At 48.1% G+C, this 17,848-nt stretch overlaps 1 protein-coding gene across 2 annotated transcripts in view; it reads left to right on the top strand.

Annotated features, from left to right (window-relative positions):
* Positions 1 to 9,688, top strand: part of KIAA0513 (KIAA0513 ortholog) — a 36,176-nt gene extending 26,488 nt beyond the window's left edge. Inside the window, exons 7-13 of one of the 2 annotated variants that reach the window (XM_075838314.1) lie at positions 172 to 212; positions 459 to 534; positions 946 to 1,023; positions 1,775 to 1,804; positions 5,057 to 5,137; positions 5,635 to 5,729; positions 6,231 to 9,688. In XM_075838314.1, coding sequence (XP_075694429.1) covers positions 172 to 212; positions 459 to 534; positions 946 to 1,023; positions 1,775 to 1,804; positions 5,057 to 5,137; positions 5,635 to 5,729; positions 6,231 to 6,280 — 451 coding nt within the window. In that variant the 3' untranslated portion in view covers positions 6,281 to 9,688. The remainder of the gene's footprint in view (positions 1 to 171; positions 213 to 458; positions 535 to 945; positions 1,024 to 1,774; positions 1,805 to 5,056; positions 5,138 to 5,634; positions 5,730 to 6,230) is intronic. The other variant, XM_075838315.1, reaches the window with a different exon arrangement.
* Positions 9,689 to 17,848: the final 8,160 nt, after the last annotated feature.

Genomic DNA, 17,848 nt, shown 5'->3' with positions numbered 1-17,848 from the left:
AGCTACTGGGTGTAAACAATTTGTTTCCATTCACTACAAGCAAGCAGAAATATTAATGGTAAGGAATTCAAACGAAAAAAGTATATTATGTCACAAGGGGTAATGGTCTGACTGCAGGATGAATAGAAACGCGTCTCTGACTTCATCTTATACGTTTCTGTTTTCTACCAGGCAAAGTGAAGAGCCGTCAAGCGAGATGCCGTCCAATGACAGTGAGTCCATCTGACCGCTCCACAGCTGTTCTAGATTATTGTGTTGTAATCCCCTCCCCCTGTACATTATATTGCTTTTAATCCCCTCCCCCTGTACATTATATTACTATATTGAGTTGTAATCCCCTCCCCTGTACATTATATGGCTTTTAATCCCCTCCCCCTGTACATTATATTACTATATTGTGTTGTAATCCCCTCCCCCCTGTCCATTATAATAATATATTGTTTGTTCTTTGTATTCAGTTCCCCTGCAAAGTCCAGATGAAAAGAAAGGAGAGAAGATTTACCTCTACACACACCTGAAGCAGCAGCCGATCTGGTAAGACGTGGCGGCGAAACCCTCCGCCAATAAACGCGTGTAATGCTGAAAAATCTAATCTAGAGAAGGAAACCTTCTAACGAGGCTCATCATCCGCTATGGAAATCTGATCGGAATACCGGACCCAACTATTCCAGCGGTCCAGTAGATCGGGATGACGGCGGACTATCGGAAGTTTACGCTAACTATGGAATTAGTTGTTTTTACCCAAATCCTAATGTGTTCCCTTCAACGACCAATCGGCAAGCATCAGATCAGTCGCAGTTTTAATGATCTTATATTCACGTAGAACCTGCTGATGTCGCGCTTCGGCCGCGTTGTAAGACGGTGAAATGATTTGATCAAATATTCTTACTTTAGTATCGTAATTATTCATCAGAATCTGAACTGCTGATATTTGATCTGTTACAGGCACACGCTGCGGTTCTGGAATGCTGCGTTTTTCGACGCCGTTCATTGTGAGAGGAGGAAGCGATCGCCCACAACCCGGTAAGAGGCGCTGTGTCCGTAAAAAAAAAAAAAATCCTTCCCTTGAACCCACAGACTCCTACAAGTCTTGACATTTATTCCCTCTGATAACGGATGACGTTAATATAAAGACTTCGCTCGGCACCGGCTGCCATGATTGCGCCCTTGAGCCGTCTTCTAACCTTCTGCTTCATCTCATTACCAAGACGACCTTTTCTGAAGTCACAAAACTGATAATGAGAATTTAATGGCCCCAATATAACGGTTCTGTAAACATGTTGACATTCTTCTCTAATTAGCCTCTTGCCGTCCCCGGAGATCACTTCTTACCGCCATTGTTATACGATCCGCGCTGCCGTCTGCTGTGGCATTAATGGCGCAAGAGAAGTGTCACCGGGGGCGTTTACGTCACCCTGTGATACGACGCCGCAGACTGTCTGGGTGTGGATCACTGAGATCTGAAGGGGCTGGGGTCCGGCAATGACGCGCACCTCACCCAAGCAATGATTTTGGCGTTTGTGCAAGGTTTCATTCAGCACCGGCCCCCAGACCCGTGGCGTGTTCTATCTGTGACATTAAGGCGCAATTCTGATCTGAAAGATTCAATAGTCCAGATAATTGTCCTAGTGCTGTTGGGAGCCCTGCAGAGTTATCGCCAGGGTAATTAGTGATGTCATAGTTTCCCTCCCCTCTTCTAGTGATGTCATTCTTTATTCTCTCTGTCACCTCTAACCTCTACTCTTTGCTGACTCTATTTCTGCTGCCGCTCCAGAGGGAACACAGGGGAAGAAGAGGAGGAGAGGTTGGTTGGCCCTCTGTTTTATAAGATGTGTAACTTGCAGTGATATGTGTAACATGTTGTTCTTGTTTGATTATATCTGGGATATAGACGCTCGTCACCTGCATGTTGTGGTGGCAGCCAAAGAATTTATTAAATATTATTCAGCGGTGACATCACTGAGAATGCCGCCTGTCCATTCACTAGAGAGCAGCGGTGACATCACTGAGAATGCCGCCTGTCCATTTACTAGAGAGCAGCGGTGACATCACTGAGAATGCCGCCTGTCCATTTACTAGAGAGCAGCGGTGACATCACTGAGAATGCCGCCTGTCCATTCACTAGAGAGCAGCGGTGACATCACTGAGAATGCCGCCTGTCCATTCACTAGAGCAGCGGTGACATCACTGAGAATGCCGCCTATCCATTCACTAGAGAGCAGCAGTGACATCACTGAGAATGCCGCCTGTCCATTCAGTAGAGAGCAGCGGTGACATCACTGAGAATGCCGCCTGTCCATTCACTAGAGAGCAGCGGTGACATCACTGAGAATGCCGCCTGTCCATTCACTAGAGAGCAGCGGTGACATCACTGAGAATGCCGCCTGTCCATTCACTAGAGAGCAGCGGTGAGATCACTGAGAATGCCGCCTGTCCATTTACTAGAGAGCAGCGGTGACATCACTGAGAATGCCGCCTGTCCATTCACTAGAGAGCAGCGGTGACATCACTGAGAATGCCGCCTGTCCATTCACTAGAGCAGCGGTGACATCACTGAGAATGCCGCCTATCCATTCACTAGAGAGCAGCAGTGACATCACTGAGAATGCCGCCTGTCCATTCAGTAGAGAGCAGCGGTGACATCACTGAGAATGCCGCCTGTCCATTCACTAGAGAGCAGCGGTGACATCACTGAGAATGCCGCCTGTCCATTCAGTAGAGAGCAGCGGTGACATCACTGAGAATGCCGCCTGTCCATTCACTAGAGAGCAGCGGTGACATCACTGAGAATGCAGCCTATCCATTCACTAGAGAGCAGCGGTGACATCACTGAGAATACAGCCTATGCATTCACTAGAGAGCAGCGGTGACATCACTGAGAATGCAGTCTATCCATTCACTAGAGAGCAGCGGTGACATCACTGAGAATGCAACCTATCCATTCACTAGAGAGCAGCGGTGACCTCGTTTCTTCCTAGGCTCTAGCATCCTCTTTATGATTGGATCCCTGGCGTCGTCGCCTCCCACAATATGGCGTCCTCCTTAATGTCCCCGGTTTTGTTTCTTTGTTGTGGTTGATTTTACTTCTACGCAGGTTCATTCGCTGTCTGAGATCTTATTTGTTGCTATTTCAGTCTAGGGGCAGTCGTTTTATAGATGCCACAACTTCAGCATCTCTTGCGCTGTCATGTAAGCCTCCAGGATGCTGAGATTTGGGGAGCTGTTTGACATGAAGGGAACACTGTGGGCACGGGGTACAAAATAGTGACCCCTTAATACTACCATTTTTGTAAAATCCTGGTCATCGTGCAAACAGCTCCTCGTGTCTCTGCCGTCTTGATCATTGTGTGTGATTTTTGGGTATAAATAGTCACGCCGACATTTTTAGGTTGTCTTCTAATATACATAGTCTTTTAATTCCTTGCCATTTTTAACATCTCTGCTTATGATCAGTGAATGGAAACTTTTTTGTTGAGATTAGAAACCCATCCTTACCTAATACTTCTCACAGTTGAGGGTTTGTTACAATGCTTAAGTCTAGACAGCCCTGTGTGAGCTAAACACATCAGCAGCACAAATTTCTCTCCTGTCCAGTTTGCTTCAATGTATCAGTGCAGGTAAAATGTATCAGTCTGCAGTCCAGGCTGTTTATCGCACAGAGGATTGCCTAGACTGAATACAATTGTAACAAACCCTCCGCTGTGATTAGTGTCCGGTCTGTTGAGTTTTCGCAGCATGTGGCTTTGCTCTTATCGGATGACACCCGTTCTTTTTGCCTGTGGTGTATAATGTGAATGCTGCCATCTGATTGGTCACTGTGGATGCCGGACACGCAGCACATTGCACCGATATCGGTTTAGCTTCATGCGGGACGGCAAATGTATCCTTTTTTACTTTTGGTAAAGTTTCAGCCTCGCAGATAATGAAGGGTTAACCCCGACCCACCTGGCGGCACAGCAGAATATAGAGCGCTCTGACGGGATAAATGCCGCTTTCACACCAGTCAGCCCCGTTCCCATTTATCGGCCCCGCACGCGCCCTCAGAGACGCACGCTGCCGGTGACAGGTCCTCTGTTCTGCAGCTGCACACGAGGACGCCCCCGGCACAAAACGGCGCCTAATAACTACTCTCCCCATCAGCTGCCGTGGTGTAATTACAGCTCCTGACAATGGCGCAGAGTCTTCTCTCCCGTCTTCAGAGCCCTCTTGTCATTTTTGACGTTTTCTTAAGAGATAATATATTGTGAGAAGAAGTGAATGTGGCGCCCCCCCCGCTGCGCTCATTACACCGCTGCCATACTGAGAAACGGCGCTGCTCCATATAGACTGTAACACCCACAATCCCGAGCTATGGCTCTGCCCGCTCTCCGCCCGCACCCACCGCTTACAGCTCTGCCGGAGAGCCCAATAGTGCCGCCATATTAGAGAATCGCTTCGTGGTCATGATGTTACTTCACTGCCGTCCGTGGACCGCAAACCTTTTTACATTCGCCTGGATGAAATATAAAACGGTTATTCTCCATAGTGTGCGAATAATTGGGGGGCAGGGGCTGCAGCATGAGAATGTTTGGGGGGGGGGGGGCTGGTCACCTGCTTGGTTGTCGTGTTCTGATTGGCGGAGCTATAAGCCATTCGCCACATCAGCCAATCGGAGCGAGCCTCCCATGCTTTGATTGGCTGAGCAGTATGAGAATGGGGTTGCAGTAGTGCAGAACTCCTGGATATTGTGCGGCCAGTATAGGATCCAGGTGTGTGGGCCGTACAGTCCCCAATAATAACCGTGCCATGTAGTGCCCAAATCCGCTAAGTTCATAGGTCGCACTGTGTTTATCGTGATGGGCGGAGCAGGAGTGACGACCTGTCCCTGCTCCGGGTTGCGCTGCGCAGGCCGCACATTGCGGTGGAGACCGGTGGCATTTGCCCCTCTTATAATCCTGCCGGGTGGAGGACATTCTATGCCAGGTGTGGATGTGGTGTATTTACTGGGGTCCTTCCTGGTGAGCGGGGCCCGTCCCGGAGATGCGCTGAATATTCTCTTTCTGATTTGTCGCCTCAGAGATAAGTGGTATCACATGACGCAGGAAGAGCGCGATGACAGCCTGCAGTTTAACGAGAACATCACGTTTGGACAGCTGGGGTACGTCTCATTACATCACAGCGACGTATAGAGAACGCGGACCGCAGAAATGTTCATACGTGTGACTAGTTCCTGTATAATCATTCAGTCTCTTTCCTTCCTCTGTCTCCCTCGCTCCCCCCTCACGGTGTCTCGCCCCTCCCTGGCTGTGTCTTGCCCCTCCCTGGCTGTGTCTTGCCCCTCCCTCTCTCCCCCTTCGCTGCGGCTCGCCTCTCCCTCGCTGCGGCTCGCCCCTCCCTCGCTGCGGCTCGCACTCCCCTCCCTCGCTGCGGCTCGCACTCCCCTCCCTCGCTGCGGCTCGCACTCCCCTCCCTCGCTGCGGCTCGCACTCCCCTCCCTCTCTTCCCCCCCCTCTCTCTCTTGCCCCCCCTCCCTCTCTCTTGCCCCCCCTCCCTCTCTCTTGCCCCCCCTCGCTGTGGCTCGCCCCTCCCTCGCTGTGGCTCGCACTCCCCTCCCTCTCTTTCCCCCCCCTCGCTATGGCTCGCCCCTCCCTCTAGGACGTTCACACACAACATGATGGCCTTCGGACTGAGCAAGAAGTTGTGCAGCGACTTTCTGAAGAAACAGGCAGTGATTGGGAATCTGGATGAAGGTGAGACGTCAGCAACATGCGGCTCCCGAACTGCTGGAACTACAACTCCCATTCTCTGCAGTTGGAGCTTCACAGGCAGCAGAGGGTCCTAACACTAATATTCATACACAACCGATCCAGCCTGCCCTGATATACAGGCCCTCATCACCTGTGACTAGTATACCCTGCAGCCCCATCACTTCCTGGCGGGTAGTAGACCCTGGCGCCCCCCCACTACTTCCTGGTGGGTAGTAGACATTGCAGCCCTGACCCCTCATCCCACAGACCCTCCTCTAGGTGGCGCACTGCTTCAGTCTTGATATATTCTGACACTTTTGAGTAACTTTGTAAATCATTGGTTTTGCACTTTCTTCTCTCCAGTTGCATAGTCATTTACTCCATTCACCTCCAGAGCTGCATCCACAATTCCTCTAGAATCCTGTTACCTGGGTGCAGTAAGTGCTTGGAGTTCTAGTGATGTATATAAAACCTGTGATTATTTTTCCTCTCCTTTTGTTACAGAGAAGTTCAAGCAGCTGACGGACTACATAGAGCGGACGGCGGTGGAGTAGCGGCTACGTGGGGGGAGAGCGCAGATCTTCCGTTGTAGCCCGGTATTGAAGAGCGAGCTGATATGAGGGCGACCCGCATGCTTCTCCTCCCGCTTCCTATAACGAGACCTCTCCGACCTGCGTCCATGGGGCGACTCCAGGCGGGGGGAGGGGGGGGCAATATTCAGCTGTAGAGTCTCTATATTTTACAACCAAGTCTTTTGTCTACTCAGAGTATTTCATAGAAGTGTTTTTAGTTTATGTAGCGGAGGAAGAACCGCGCCGGTTCTGGCGGAGACGAAAGAATTTCTTAATTTTTTTACAAGCAGGGAAGGATTTTCAAGGCGTTACCCCGTCCCCTCCCCCGCTGATGTTCGTGGCTGCGGAGCGTAGCCTCCTTGGTGTGTAGATATTTTTAGTCTGTAGAGAAGAGTATATATAATATATACAGTATATAGGACCTTGTCTGGATGTCGAGAGATGTATATTTATTTATGAATATTTGGCGCTCGGTCTCATCGTCGAGTTATTAGAGTATATATATTTATTTTTTAATGGTGACGGAGGTGCGGCGCGGGCGGCTGGAATGAACGATGTTTTGTATTATTTATATCTTTGGGACCACAGCGCAGCATTACAGGGGGATACGCCAGTCAAAAATGAAAATCCCCCTCCCCCGTAGTTTCTCTCTCCGTGCACAATATATAGGCTGTGTGTCCTTGGTACAGTATGGTTACCACATTGTAGCAGCTCGTGGTTATTGTCTGACAACTATTTTCCCACGCCTGGTAATAGGTGTCAGGTTCCAACCCCTTAGGTCATTCCATTTCACTGCGTAGTCAGATGCAGTCATGTGACAGCTAAGCCCCTCCCAGGGTGGGGAAAGATTAAGTGTAGCTGAAAATGATGCATCATGGGAAATAAATAACCTAAAATAAGGGATTTATAAATTTCCAATGCAGTTTTGACTGGAGTTCTTGTTTATACGGCTACTTGAGCGCTGGCGATACTTGGTCCGTTCTCACCTCTGCCATCGTACAAAGATCCCCACACATCATCCCTTATAGACGATAGTCATGGTGATCCTCAGTGATGCGTATTATACCCACGTCGGAGGTTGTTTTATATATGACGCCGGTTTTGCGTTGTCTCGTCCGTAGCGACAGACTACAAGCTGGTACTTTGTTACATTCATACCCGTGCGTAGTCTGTTGCTAAGGAGCAAATCCCCAGAAAACCAAACACCGCCCGTCGCTATTTTATTCCTGATTTGGAGCCCGTAGGTTTCTTATTGACTCGTTGTAAATGTCGTCCCTCGGATGTTTGCGTTTTTGCGGTCTTGGCGCAGGGAGAGATTTCTGCGTTTGCAGTTTACGTTGATTATCTGTCGCTGGGGAGATCGGCCGCTTATAGCAAACTGCTCGCTGCGTCTCCTGACATCGAAAGAGTTAATATCAAGACCTAGTGAATCAGCGAGACCCTGGCGCGAGCGCCCGCAGTTGGCCTCCGCTATAGAAACCAGTCATCCATAGCAACCAATCAGATCTCTGCTTTCACTTTCAATACTTTATTGGAGAAATGAGATCTGGAATCTGATTGGTTGTTACACACACAGCCCAGAGATGGTCACAGCGGCCCCGGTAACTGAGCACAGGCGCCCCCATAAGTGACGCCCACTTTACTGTCCTCTGTCTGGCACGACTGAGCGTTAACTGTACCCCGGCAGCACGGAGGGTCGACGTCTGCACGGTCCTCAGCGCAGCAACTACTCTGGGGTGTGACGATATTTGCAAGCAGCCACTAAGCTCTGGGGAAGCCTTTTTGCTGCGCACATTCACTTCCTGTCCATCTACTTAGATCGTGACTGGTGCGATATTCTTCTTATATCTGATGTGCGTTAATTATGTCGTGTGCAGAGGACTGAGTATCGACCCCAAGTATCGCCAGCCACGGCGTCGCCTACAAGTAACCCTGGAAACTGAAGGCGGCCATTTTGTGTGTGACGCCAATAGCTCTCTGATCTCGGGCCTCAATCTTCCTTGTGCACCTGCAATGGCCGCCTGCCCCGTGTATTATACGCGCCGGCCTGAGCGCTGCGTGGGTTTTGGGACTGACGTCTGTGCTGTGGGTTCTGTTGTTACTTTTGATATTATTTATATGACGCCGGGGGCCACGATTTACCCTGTGTGAAATGTGAAGTGTTTAGAGTCTTGTGCTCAGTGCGACGTTTTGTATCCGTTTGTTTCGGTAGTTGTCGCCTTTTCGTTGTTGTGATGCGTCGGTGGGGTGCGTGAAGAGTCTGGCAGCTACGTGCCGCCATTTTGTTTGATTTTATTTTCTGGTGAATGTTCTCCGAGGTCTCTGCCAGGGTGATTGTCGTAAGCGTTGTTTCCGTTTTTAAAGGGGCGGCGTCTTCAGCTGTGGTTGGAGTCACTCTTGGGGTCGCTGACTGTTTTGGGGGTTCTCTGATCGCAGCTGGATATTACTCCTAATCAGGGGAGACCGCATTAGAGTGTAATACCGTCTCATAGCCTGTAGGGGGCGACTGTTAAACGGGTTGTAAAGGATTCGAAAAACATAACTGCTCTCTGCCAGAAACAGCGCCACACTTGTCCCTGGATTTTGTCTGGTATTGCATCTCCGCTCCACTAAACTGGACAAGGCTGAGCTGCAATACCAAACACAACCTGTGGACAGCTATGGCGCTGTTTGTGGAAGAGAGTAGTTATGTTTTTTCTAATCTTTTACAACTCCTTTAAGGTCATTGGCTTTTGGTCTACATTAAAGGGGGGCTCCACCTGCGTGCTGGCGAGCTTCGGGCAGTGAGTCTGAACAGCTCAGTCAGCCACCCCTTAGGCTACGGCTACATGGCGACGTGTTCCACGACCTCAAATGGCAGGAATGGCGAGCAACAACAACAAAAAAAAGACGCAATTTAATGTTGCACAACTTCTTTTTTTTTTTGTGTGCGAATCGCAACTTTTTTCCCCGTGAATTAATAAAGACGTCTCATACGGGATTTACATCATCGCTGACTATAGAAGTCTGTCGTGTGCGACCCAAAAGCCAACAAGCGAGGAATATTTGCAGCAGTCGCATTAGGTCACATGTCACATCACGTCCAGATAGACCGTCATTAGCTGCGATGTCACAAACCACATGGTGACTTCTAGTCATGTGACCCGTCGCCGGGTAGCCGTAGTCTTGGTGTCGCTGTCAGGATGTATCTCGTGACCATCGTGTCCGCTTGTGTCTGGTATAGAACTGCTATAAGGGCCACACAGTGTGTACAGGGCCCAAGGGATGCGATGCCAGCCCCCCCCCCCCTGTCATCATTGCTGTGGGACATCACTCAACCATACAGAGTGGGGGGCGGTCACCCCTATAAGTATCCTGCCGGGGTGGGGGGTGGCGGATGTGTGATCAGTGGGGGGGGGGGGGGGGGGGGGGGCTTTGTTACTGTATTTATTACTTGTTGCTGGATTATAGAACAATGTTGAATAATAAACTATTGTCAGAGCGCCCGACTTCTGATTTATTGCGGGTCACACATCGGTACTCCGGCCAAAGCTGCTGCATCAAACCTGACGTTCCTGCCCTGGGGGGGGGGGGCCTCATCTCCTACATAAAGCTTATGCTGCAAAGTTCTAATAGATGCCGTTTCAATTCCTCACCATTTTCAAGATCTCTGCTTGCTGCCAGTAAATTTAAAAATACTTGTTTATATCTAGAGGCTAGAAACTCGCTCAGACATAATACTTCTCACAGCTGAAACCTTGTTACAATGTATCCATTCTACACAATCCTCTGTGAGATAAACTGCCTGGCCTGTAGACTGATACATTTGACCTGCACTGATACATTGTAAGGCTCCGTTCACATACAAACTCAAAAACGTCTGAAAATACGGAGCTGTTTTCAAAGGAAAATAGCTCCTGATTTTCAGAAGTTTTTTGAGCAACACGCGTTTTTCACGGCTGTTTTCAATGGAGTCTATAAAAAAAAAAAAAAAACTGCTCCAAAAACGTCCCAAGAAGTGACATGCACTTTTTCGCATCCGTTTTTTTACGCGGCTGTTTTTCAAAACGGCCAGCGCTAAAAAACTGCCCGTCGGAACAGAACGCCGTTTTTCCTATTTCAATCAATGGGCAGATGTTTGGGGGCGTTCTGCTGTCGCTTTTTCGGCCTGTTTACGGCCCGAAAATAGGCAGTGTGAACATATCCTAAGGCCTCATGCACACGAACGTATTTTTGTCCTCCCGTAAATACTGGCGTAAATACGGGTCCTTGGTCACACGTATTCGACCCGTATTCCACCAGTATTTATGGGCACGTTTTTGGCTGCAAAATTGCACTGCACCAATCGGCAGCCCCTTCTCTGTATCAGTGCAGGATAGAGAGAAGGGCCAGCACTTTCCCTAGTGAAAGTAACAGAATTTCACACTTACCGGCCGTTGTCTTGGTGACGCGTCCCTCTTTCGGCATCCAGCCCTACCTCCCTGGATGACGCGTCAGTCCATGTGACCGCTGCAGCCTGTGATTGGCTACAGCCGTCACTTAGACTGAAATGTCATCCTGGGAGGCCGGACTGGAGACAGAAGCAGGGAGTTCTGGGTAAGTATGAACTTCTATTTTTGACAGGTTGCTGTATATTGGGATCGGTAGTCACTGTCCAGGGTGCAGAAACAGTTACTGCCGATCGCTTAACTCTTTCAGCACCCTGGACAGTGACTATTTACTGACGTCTCCTAGCAACGCTCCCGTAATTAGTGGTGCACCATAGACTTCTATGGGCTGCCCGTGCCGTTATTACGGCCTGAAATAGGACATGTTCTATATTTTTCAATGGCCCGGGCACCTTCCCGTAAACATACGGGGAGGTACCCGTGGCCAATAGAAGTCTATGGGCCCATTATTACGGGCCTTTTTACGTTCGTGTGCATGGGGCCTAACACAGACAGGAGATGTGTTGCCATATACAAGCCTTCACCCACTTGGTCACTGTATTTGGGTGCTGATCTCGCCTCGTTTAGGCTCACTTTTTATTCACCGCTGGCGCGGGTTACACTCCGTGATTTTGTTGCTTTTTTTTTTTCGTCTTAAAATGCGTCTAGAAAAATCGGAATTTGAATATTTGTTTTTGTAATTTTTTTTTTTCCTCATTTAATGTGCTGATGGTGCTCCATGCGTCATCCTAGCCTAAGGCGTAGAATCTGAGACCGGTCCGATATCACAGAAGCCCCTCCCCCTTTCTCGTTTCTTCCGACCTTTGTGTCACCGCTTGTCTCACCTCTGTCTCCAATTGAGCCTGAACTTTAGAACCGCCATTCAGAACATTGCAAGTGGCGCCCCTCAGGTTGATGAAAGGTTTAATTAGTGTTAACCCCTTGGTTGCTGGAGCTTATGATGTAGGAGTGTGAAGGGGGTGATAAACAATGAGACGACATCTGAACGATAAGTGAAGTCCCTCAAATAAAACGTGTGAAGATGCCTGTAATCCGGCATCCGATGTGCGGCAATTCCAATACACCGGCAAAGATCCACCTGATAATCTGGAATTTTACAAGATGCGAAGATGTGGACGGGGCGGAGAAGCCTCTGATGTTGCGGCGTGTTCTGGACTTCACATCTTCCTGGGTGATCTGTACTCTGCACAGTCATTTTATATTTACTGAGGTTTTGCGGGGGATTTTTTTGTAGATTAGGAGCAGTTCTGATCAGATCATTCAGCTCCAGATTCACTTCCCTGATGAGTACATTACCCAGCAGGGGGCGACACTGAGCACAGGAGAAAGCTCCTCCCACTTATAGAGATGAGATCTCGGCTGCATCCTGGTGCATGATGGGAGGGACGTTCAGAAGAGGATAAAGGGGTTTAGTAAAGTCTAAAATGTCCCTGTCATGTGACTCGGGGAGGAGTCCTGCACCAGTGATGTCATCAGCGAGTTCCCACGTGGCGTAAACGCTGCAGAACTTACGGTAGCAGCAAAGTGGATGAGATTTAGCAAAAAATCTTCAACAAAAACGTTTATAAATTAAATGTAAATCCGCAGCGTGTTCATTTCTGCTGCATAATCGTTTCTTTTCTGTTGCGTGTGTCCGCCGTAGAATTCAACGGGGATGTAAAATGCGGCAACAAATAGCCAGATGTTGCAACTTTCGCGCGAAGACAGTGATTATGTCGCAAATACGAAAAAAAAATAATCGTTTTTGGGTAATAAAAAAAACGTAATTCCCCCGGCTGTTGTCATAGCGACGCTTTCTTCTGTTCTTTCTCCGGCCTCCTGGGATGGCGTTTCATCCCATGTGACTGCTGCAGCGTCATCCCAGGAGGCCGGAATGCTCGGAGGGTTTCGTCGCTATGACAACAGCCGGTAATTTTGATATATTTTTTTTTCTTTCCCAATCGCTGGTTTCTGCTCAAACATCTGCAGCACAATTTGGTACGTTTTTTCAGGTGGAATTCGCTGCGGGTCCTAGGTCGGATACGCGGTCTGCTTTTACGTAGTGTATCGGACCCGTGGGAACCCGGCCTAAGGTCGTACTCGCACGCGGCAGAAATCCATGCACCGGATGCAGAAACAAACCCAGAAATGTCTGCTACGAATCTGTCGTGTGTGAATAAACCTGAACGGTCTGAGCTTCGTGGGACGGTCACACGGATTTATTTGCGCAGATGTTACGTTGTATAAAGCGGTCACACGATGCAACGGAAAATCTCGCGGATTTGCTGCAATTCTTTATCACTGACCGCGGCATCAAACACTCAGCACGTGGGCGGTCTCCTCTGTAATGGTGAGGGGGTCACTATAATATTAACGTTTGACATAGTGACATGTCCGAAGTTTGGATTGGTGGGGGTCCGAGCCCTGAGTCCTCCACCAATCGCTAAATCTAAGCGGCAGTAGTCCTCGTGTGAGCGCTCAGCACTTTGTGTGTTCGTCTTTTTCCGGAAAGCCGATGTATCGGAGGACGAGCTCATAGACTTTCTACTAATCCCGTTCTCCGATACATTGATTTCCGGAAAAAGCAGAACAGACACGAAGCGGCTGAGCGCTCACACGAGGACTACTGCCGCTTAGATTCAGCGATTGGCGGGGGTCTCAGTGCTCGGACCCTCACCAATAAAAAATGTAGACATGTCACTATGATATATCAGAAGTTTGTTGAATGTTTAGTTACCTATTAAGGATGTATTTAACGCCAGGACGCACCGGTACATCATGGTGCGGGGGGGTGATGTTTGAAGCGGTGAGCGCGCTCCATATACTGCGGGAGGCGGCTGTGTCTTACAGCCGACACCCAGGGCTGACAGCCGAGCGCAGCGATCGCGCTGTTCCTGGCTGCTTAACCCCTCAAATGTTGCAGTCAATCGTGACCGCAGCATCTGAGGTGTTGAAAAGAGGGGGGCGGTCCCCTCCAACAGTTCATCCCTCCCGCAACGAGATCGGGGGGGTGATGATGATGATGGTTGTTATGGCAGCCCAGGGGACTAATGGAGGCCCCCAGGGCTGCCTTTACTCTGCCTTTAAAAAATGACGATATACTGCAATACATTAGTATTGCAGTATAATGTACCAGCGATCTAACGATCGGTGGTTCAAGTCCCCTAGAAGGGCTAATAAAATGTGTAAAAAGAAGTGATAAAGTTTTTAGTGGTGTAAAAAAAAAAAAAAGCAAACAAAATTGATATTTCTGCGTCTGTAAAAGTCTGAACAATTACAATATAGCGTTATTTAACGCGCACGGAGAACGCAGTAAAAAAAATTACCATTGTAAACCGCCAAAATCGCAGATTTTTGGTCAGCTTAGCTCCCAAAAAACACGTCATAAAAAGTGATCAAAAAGTCATAAGTCATATGTACCAACAAATGTGCCAAAAAAAAACTACAGCTCGTTCCACAAAAAATAAGCCCTCCCACCAAAGTTTTTTGTTTTTTTTAAAGTAGTAAAATATATAAAAATTGATATAGATTTGATATCACCGTAATGGTATTGAGCCACACGGTGAAAGACGTAAAAACGGAACCCAAATATAATGGAGGAATCGCAGTTTTTCCAATTTCAGCCCGCAAATACATTTTTTTACCATCTTCCCAGTACATTATACGGTACTTTAAATGCTACCAATAGAAACTACAACTCCTCTCGGAAAAATATAAGCCCTCACACCGCTCTATTGACGGAAAAATAAAGACGTTATGGCTCTTGGAAGGCGGGAAGTGAAAAATCAAAAAATGGCTGTGACCTTAAGGGGTTAAAGGTTGTGCTAAATATTTGCAATGTTTGTTTTTGTTTCTTTTTTGCAGTGAATGTTTTTATAAATAAATAAATTCTAAAATAAACTGGAACGGGGGGGGGGGGGGGGGGGGGGGTGTTTATCACTACGAGTCATGCGCCGGTCTCTCCGCCACTTCCATGTGTGACAGATTCATCCCTGGCGTTGGGTCTGGCTCTATTTTCTGAACATGTTCCCTCTAAATTGTGAAGCGCTGCGGAATATGTTGGCGCTATATAAAGATTATTATTTATTTTCTGACACTTTTCTAGTGTTCGGATTTTTTATAAATTAGTTGCGCACCATGTGACTGAAGCCACGCCCAGTTTCTTGAACAAAACGTCTGTCAGAAAATGGTACAGGGGCTTCATAAATACGGAATTTTACCCGATCACCATATTTTTCAATGTGTGGACACCAAAAAACAGATATAAATAAATTTGTGCAGGAGCTAAGGGGGCGGGGCATGACTTGGATTTGCTGTTCCCTGTGTCATGCTCCGCCCCCTTAGGACCTGCACTAGGTATAACAGTATCCGGGTATGTTCACACGTGCACGTCCATAACGGCTGAAATTACCCCGTAATCTCAGCTGTAATGGCATGTTGAGGCGCTTTTCGCTGCGTCCATTACGGACGTAATTGGAGCTGGTTTTCCATGGAGTCCATGGAAAACGGCTTCATTTACGTCTGAAGAAGTGACAGGCACTTCTTTGACGCGGGCGTCTTTTTTACGCCCCGCCTTTTGACAGCGACGCGTAAAAAAAATGACCGTCTGCACAGAACATCGAAAGACCCATTCTAATGAATGGGCAGATGTTTTCCGGCGCTATTGAGCCGCTATTTCGGACGTTATTCGGGGCAAAAACGCCCGAATTACGTCCGTAAAGAGTGTGTGTGAACATACCCTCACTATTACCAGGAACGTCCTTTTTAAATGTGAACTATTCCCGGCTGCGCAGATGACGGGGAGGTGGAGGATGACCAGCAGCCGGCACTGATCTTCACATACGGGGCTTGTCTTCACCTGCAGTGTTATAGTGCCACCTGGTGGTCAGCAGTGGAATCACAGGCCGCATCATCAATCAGCGGAACCCTATAAAGAGAGGAGACAGTGACCCGGATGCAGGGCCGGACTGAGACAAAAAAGCAGCCCTGGCACACAAGCTCCAGCAGTCTGTCTAAAACCGGCCCTGGCCCTAAGCTCTAAGCCCCGCAGTCACAGCGCACGTCGGTTGATTCGGTCCAAAGTGATCTCTGTTGAATGTCACTTTTTTATGAGGTGAAAATGCGTTCCAGTGGAGCAGCGAGCTCACAGCTTATGTGCTCAACATTCAGCTTTCCCCCTTGCCCATAGAGAAACACCTACGGGGTGACGGAACGTGATACTTGATTGAGTGATAAGTATATTGCTGAAATCTGCAATAATGTTCTGTAAAAGAGAACTGGTTCAGCCTCATAAGTAACTTTCTTATGCAGCAACCTCCTCACTCCACCACCTCCACCCAGCAAGGTCTCCTCTCAGACAAGGCCACACTTCAGGATCTGAACCAGGGTCCAGACAGAAGACGCTGCTTAAGCACCAGACCACCAGCTCTGGCCAATCTCTGAGCTTTCTTATTGTCCCCATAAGACCAAATGTAAATGTCACTTCCAGAAGGAATAAGAACACGTCGTCTTTGGAAGAATTTGTTTCCAACAGTTGAAAGCAGAGGTAGCGCACTGGTAAAGATCTCTGCTGATAAATTAGAAGTATGAGGACCATGTGAGATCTATCCCTGTGGTCTCCAGCCTTAAAAGCAGTTAACCCCCAAGCCACCGTGCTGTTTTTCTTGTTGAAGGTCCGATTACCTGTTTTTAAAAGAGGTGAAAAATGTGCCCATGTAAGGCTGCTGTGCAGCTAACTCACAGCTTGCGTGATCCAAGTTGAGAGCAGGAATCACTTCTGTACAATGTGGGTTCTAACCCCCCATTTTGGCCTCCTGGTGACCTTGGGCTGCTCCTCCCCTTTCCCAAAGTGCCACCTATGGAGTGATGGATTATGATACCTGTTTGAGTGATGAGTATATTGCTGAAATCTGATAATCTACTATATAAATACAGCTGTTCTCAAAAGAGACAGCTGCATAAGTAACTTTCTTATGCAGCAATAGTCTTCACTGCGCTGCCTCCACACCACCATTTTGGACAATCCACCCATCAGGATTTGAACCAGAGACTGCACAGAAGACACTCACCATTCAGACACCACTTAAAGAGGCTCTGTCACCAGATTTTGCAACCCCTATCTGCTATTGCATGTGATCGGCGCTGCAATGTAGATTACAGTAACGTTTTTATTTTTTAAAAACGAGCATTTTTGGCCAAGTTATGACCATTTTTGTATTTATGCAAATGAGGCTTGCAAAAGTACAACTGGGCGTGTTGAAAAGTAAAAGTCCAACTGGGCGTGTATTATGTGCGTACATCGGGGCGTTTTTACTACTTTTACTAGCTGGGCGTTGTGTATAGAAGTGTCATCCACTTCTCTTCACAACGCCCAGCTTCTGGCAGTGCAGATCTGTGACGTCACTCACAGGTCCTGCATCGTGTCAGACGAGCGAGGACACATCGGCACCAGAGGCTACAGATGATTCTGCAGCAGCATCGGCGTTTTCAGGTAAGTTGATGTAGCTACTTACCTGCAAACGCTGATGCTGCTGCAGAATCAACTGAAGCCTCTGGTGCCGATGTGGCCAACACGATGCAGGACCTGTGAGTGACGTCACAGATCTGCACTGCCAGAAGCTGGGCGTTCTGAAGAGAAGTGGATGATACTTCTCGTCAGAACGCCCAGCTAGTAAAAGTAGTAAAAACGCCCCGATGTAACACACATAATACACGCCCACTTGTACTTTTACTTTAAACACGCCCAGTTGTACTTTTGCAAGCCTCATTTGCATAAATACAAAAATGGCCATAACTTGGCCAAAAATGCTCGTTTTTTAAAAATAAAAACATTACTGTAATCTACATTGCAGCGCCGATCTGCTGCAATAGCAGATAGGGGCTGCAAAATCTGGTGACAGAGCCTCTTTAACCACCACACCACCAGCTCACATTGGCATCTTTCTTATTGTCCCCATAAGATCAAATGTAATCATTACTTCCAGCAGGAATAAGAACATGTCATCTTTGGAAGAGTTTGTGGCTCGCTCACAGCAGCAGAGGTAGCGCACTGGTAATGTTCTCTGCTGATAAACTAGACATGTCAGGGACATGTTGGTTCTATCCCCAGGTTTGACTCCTTGTGTCTTAGTTTTGAAAGTCTTTC

Source organism: Rhinoderma darwinii, chromosome 9 (assembly GCF_050947455.1).
Source record: "Rhinoderma darwinii isolate aRhiDar2 chromosome 9, aRhiDar2.hap1, whole genome shotgun sequence".
NCBI lineage: Eukaryota > Metazoa > Chordata > Amphibia > Anura > Rhinodermatidae > Rhinoderma > Rhinoderma darwinii.
This window is presented reverse-complemented; position numbering and strand designations above follow the sequence as displayed.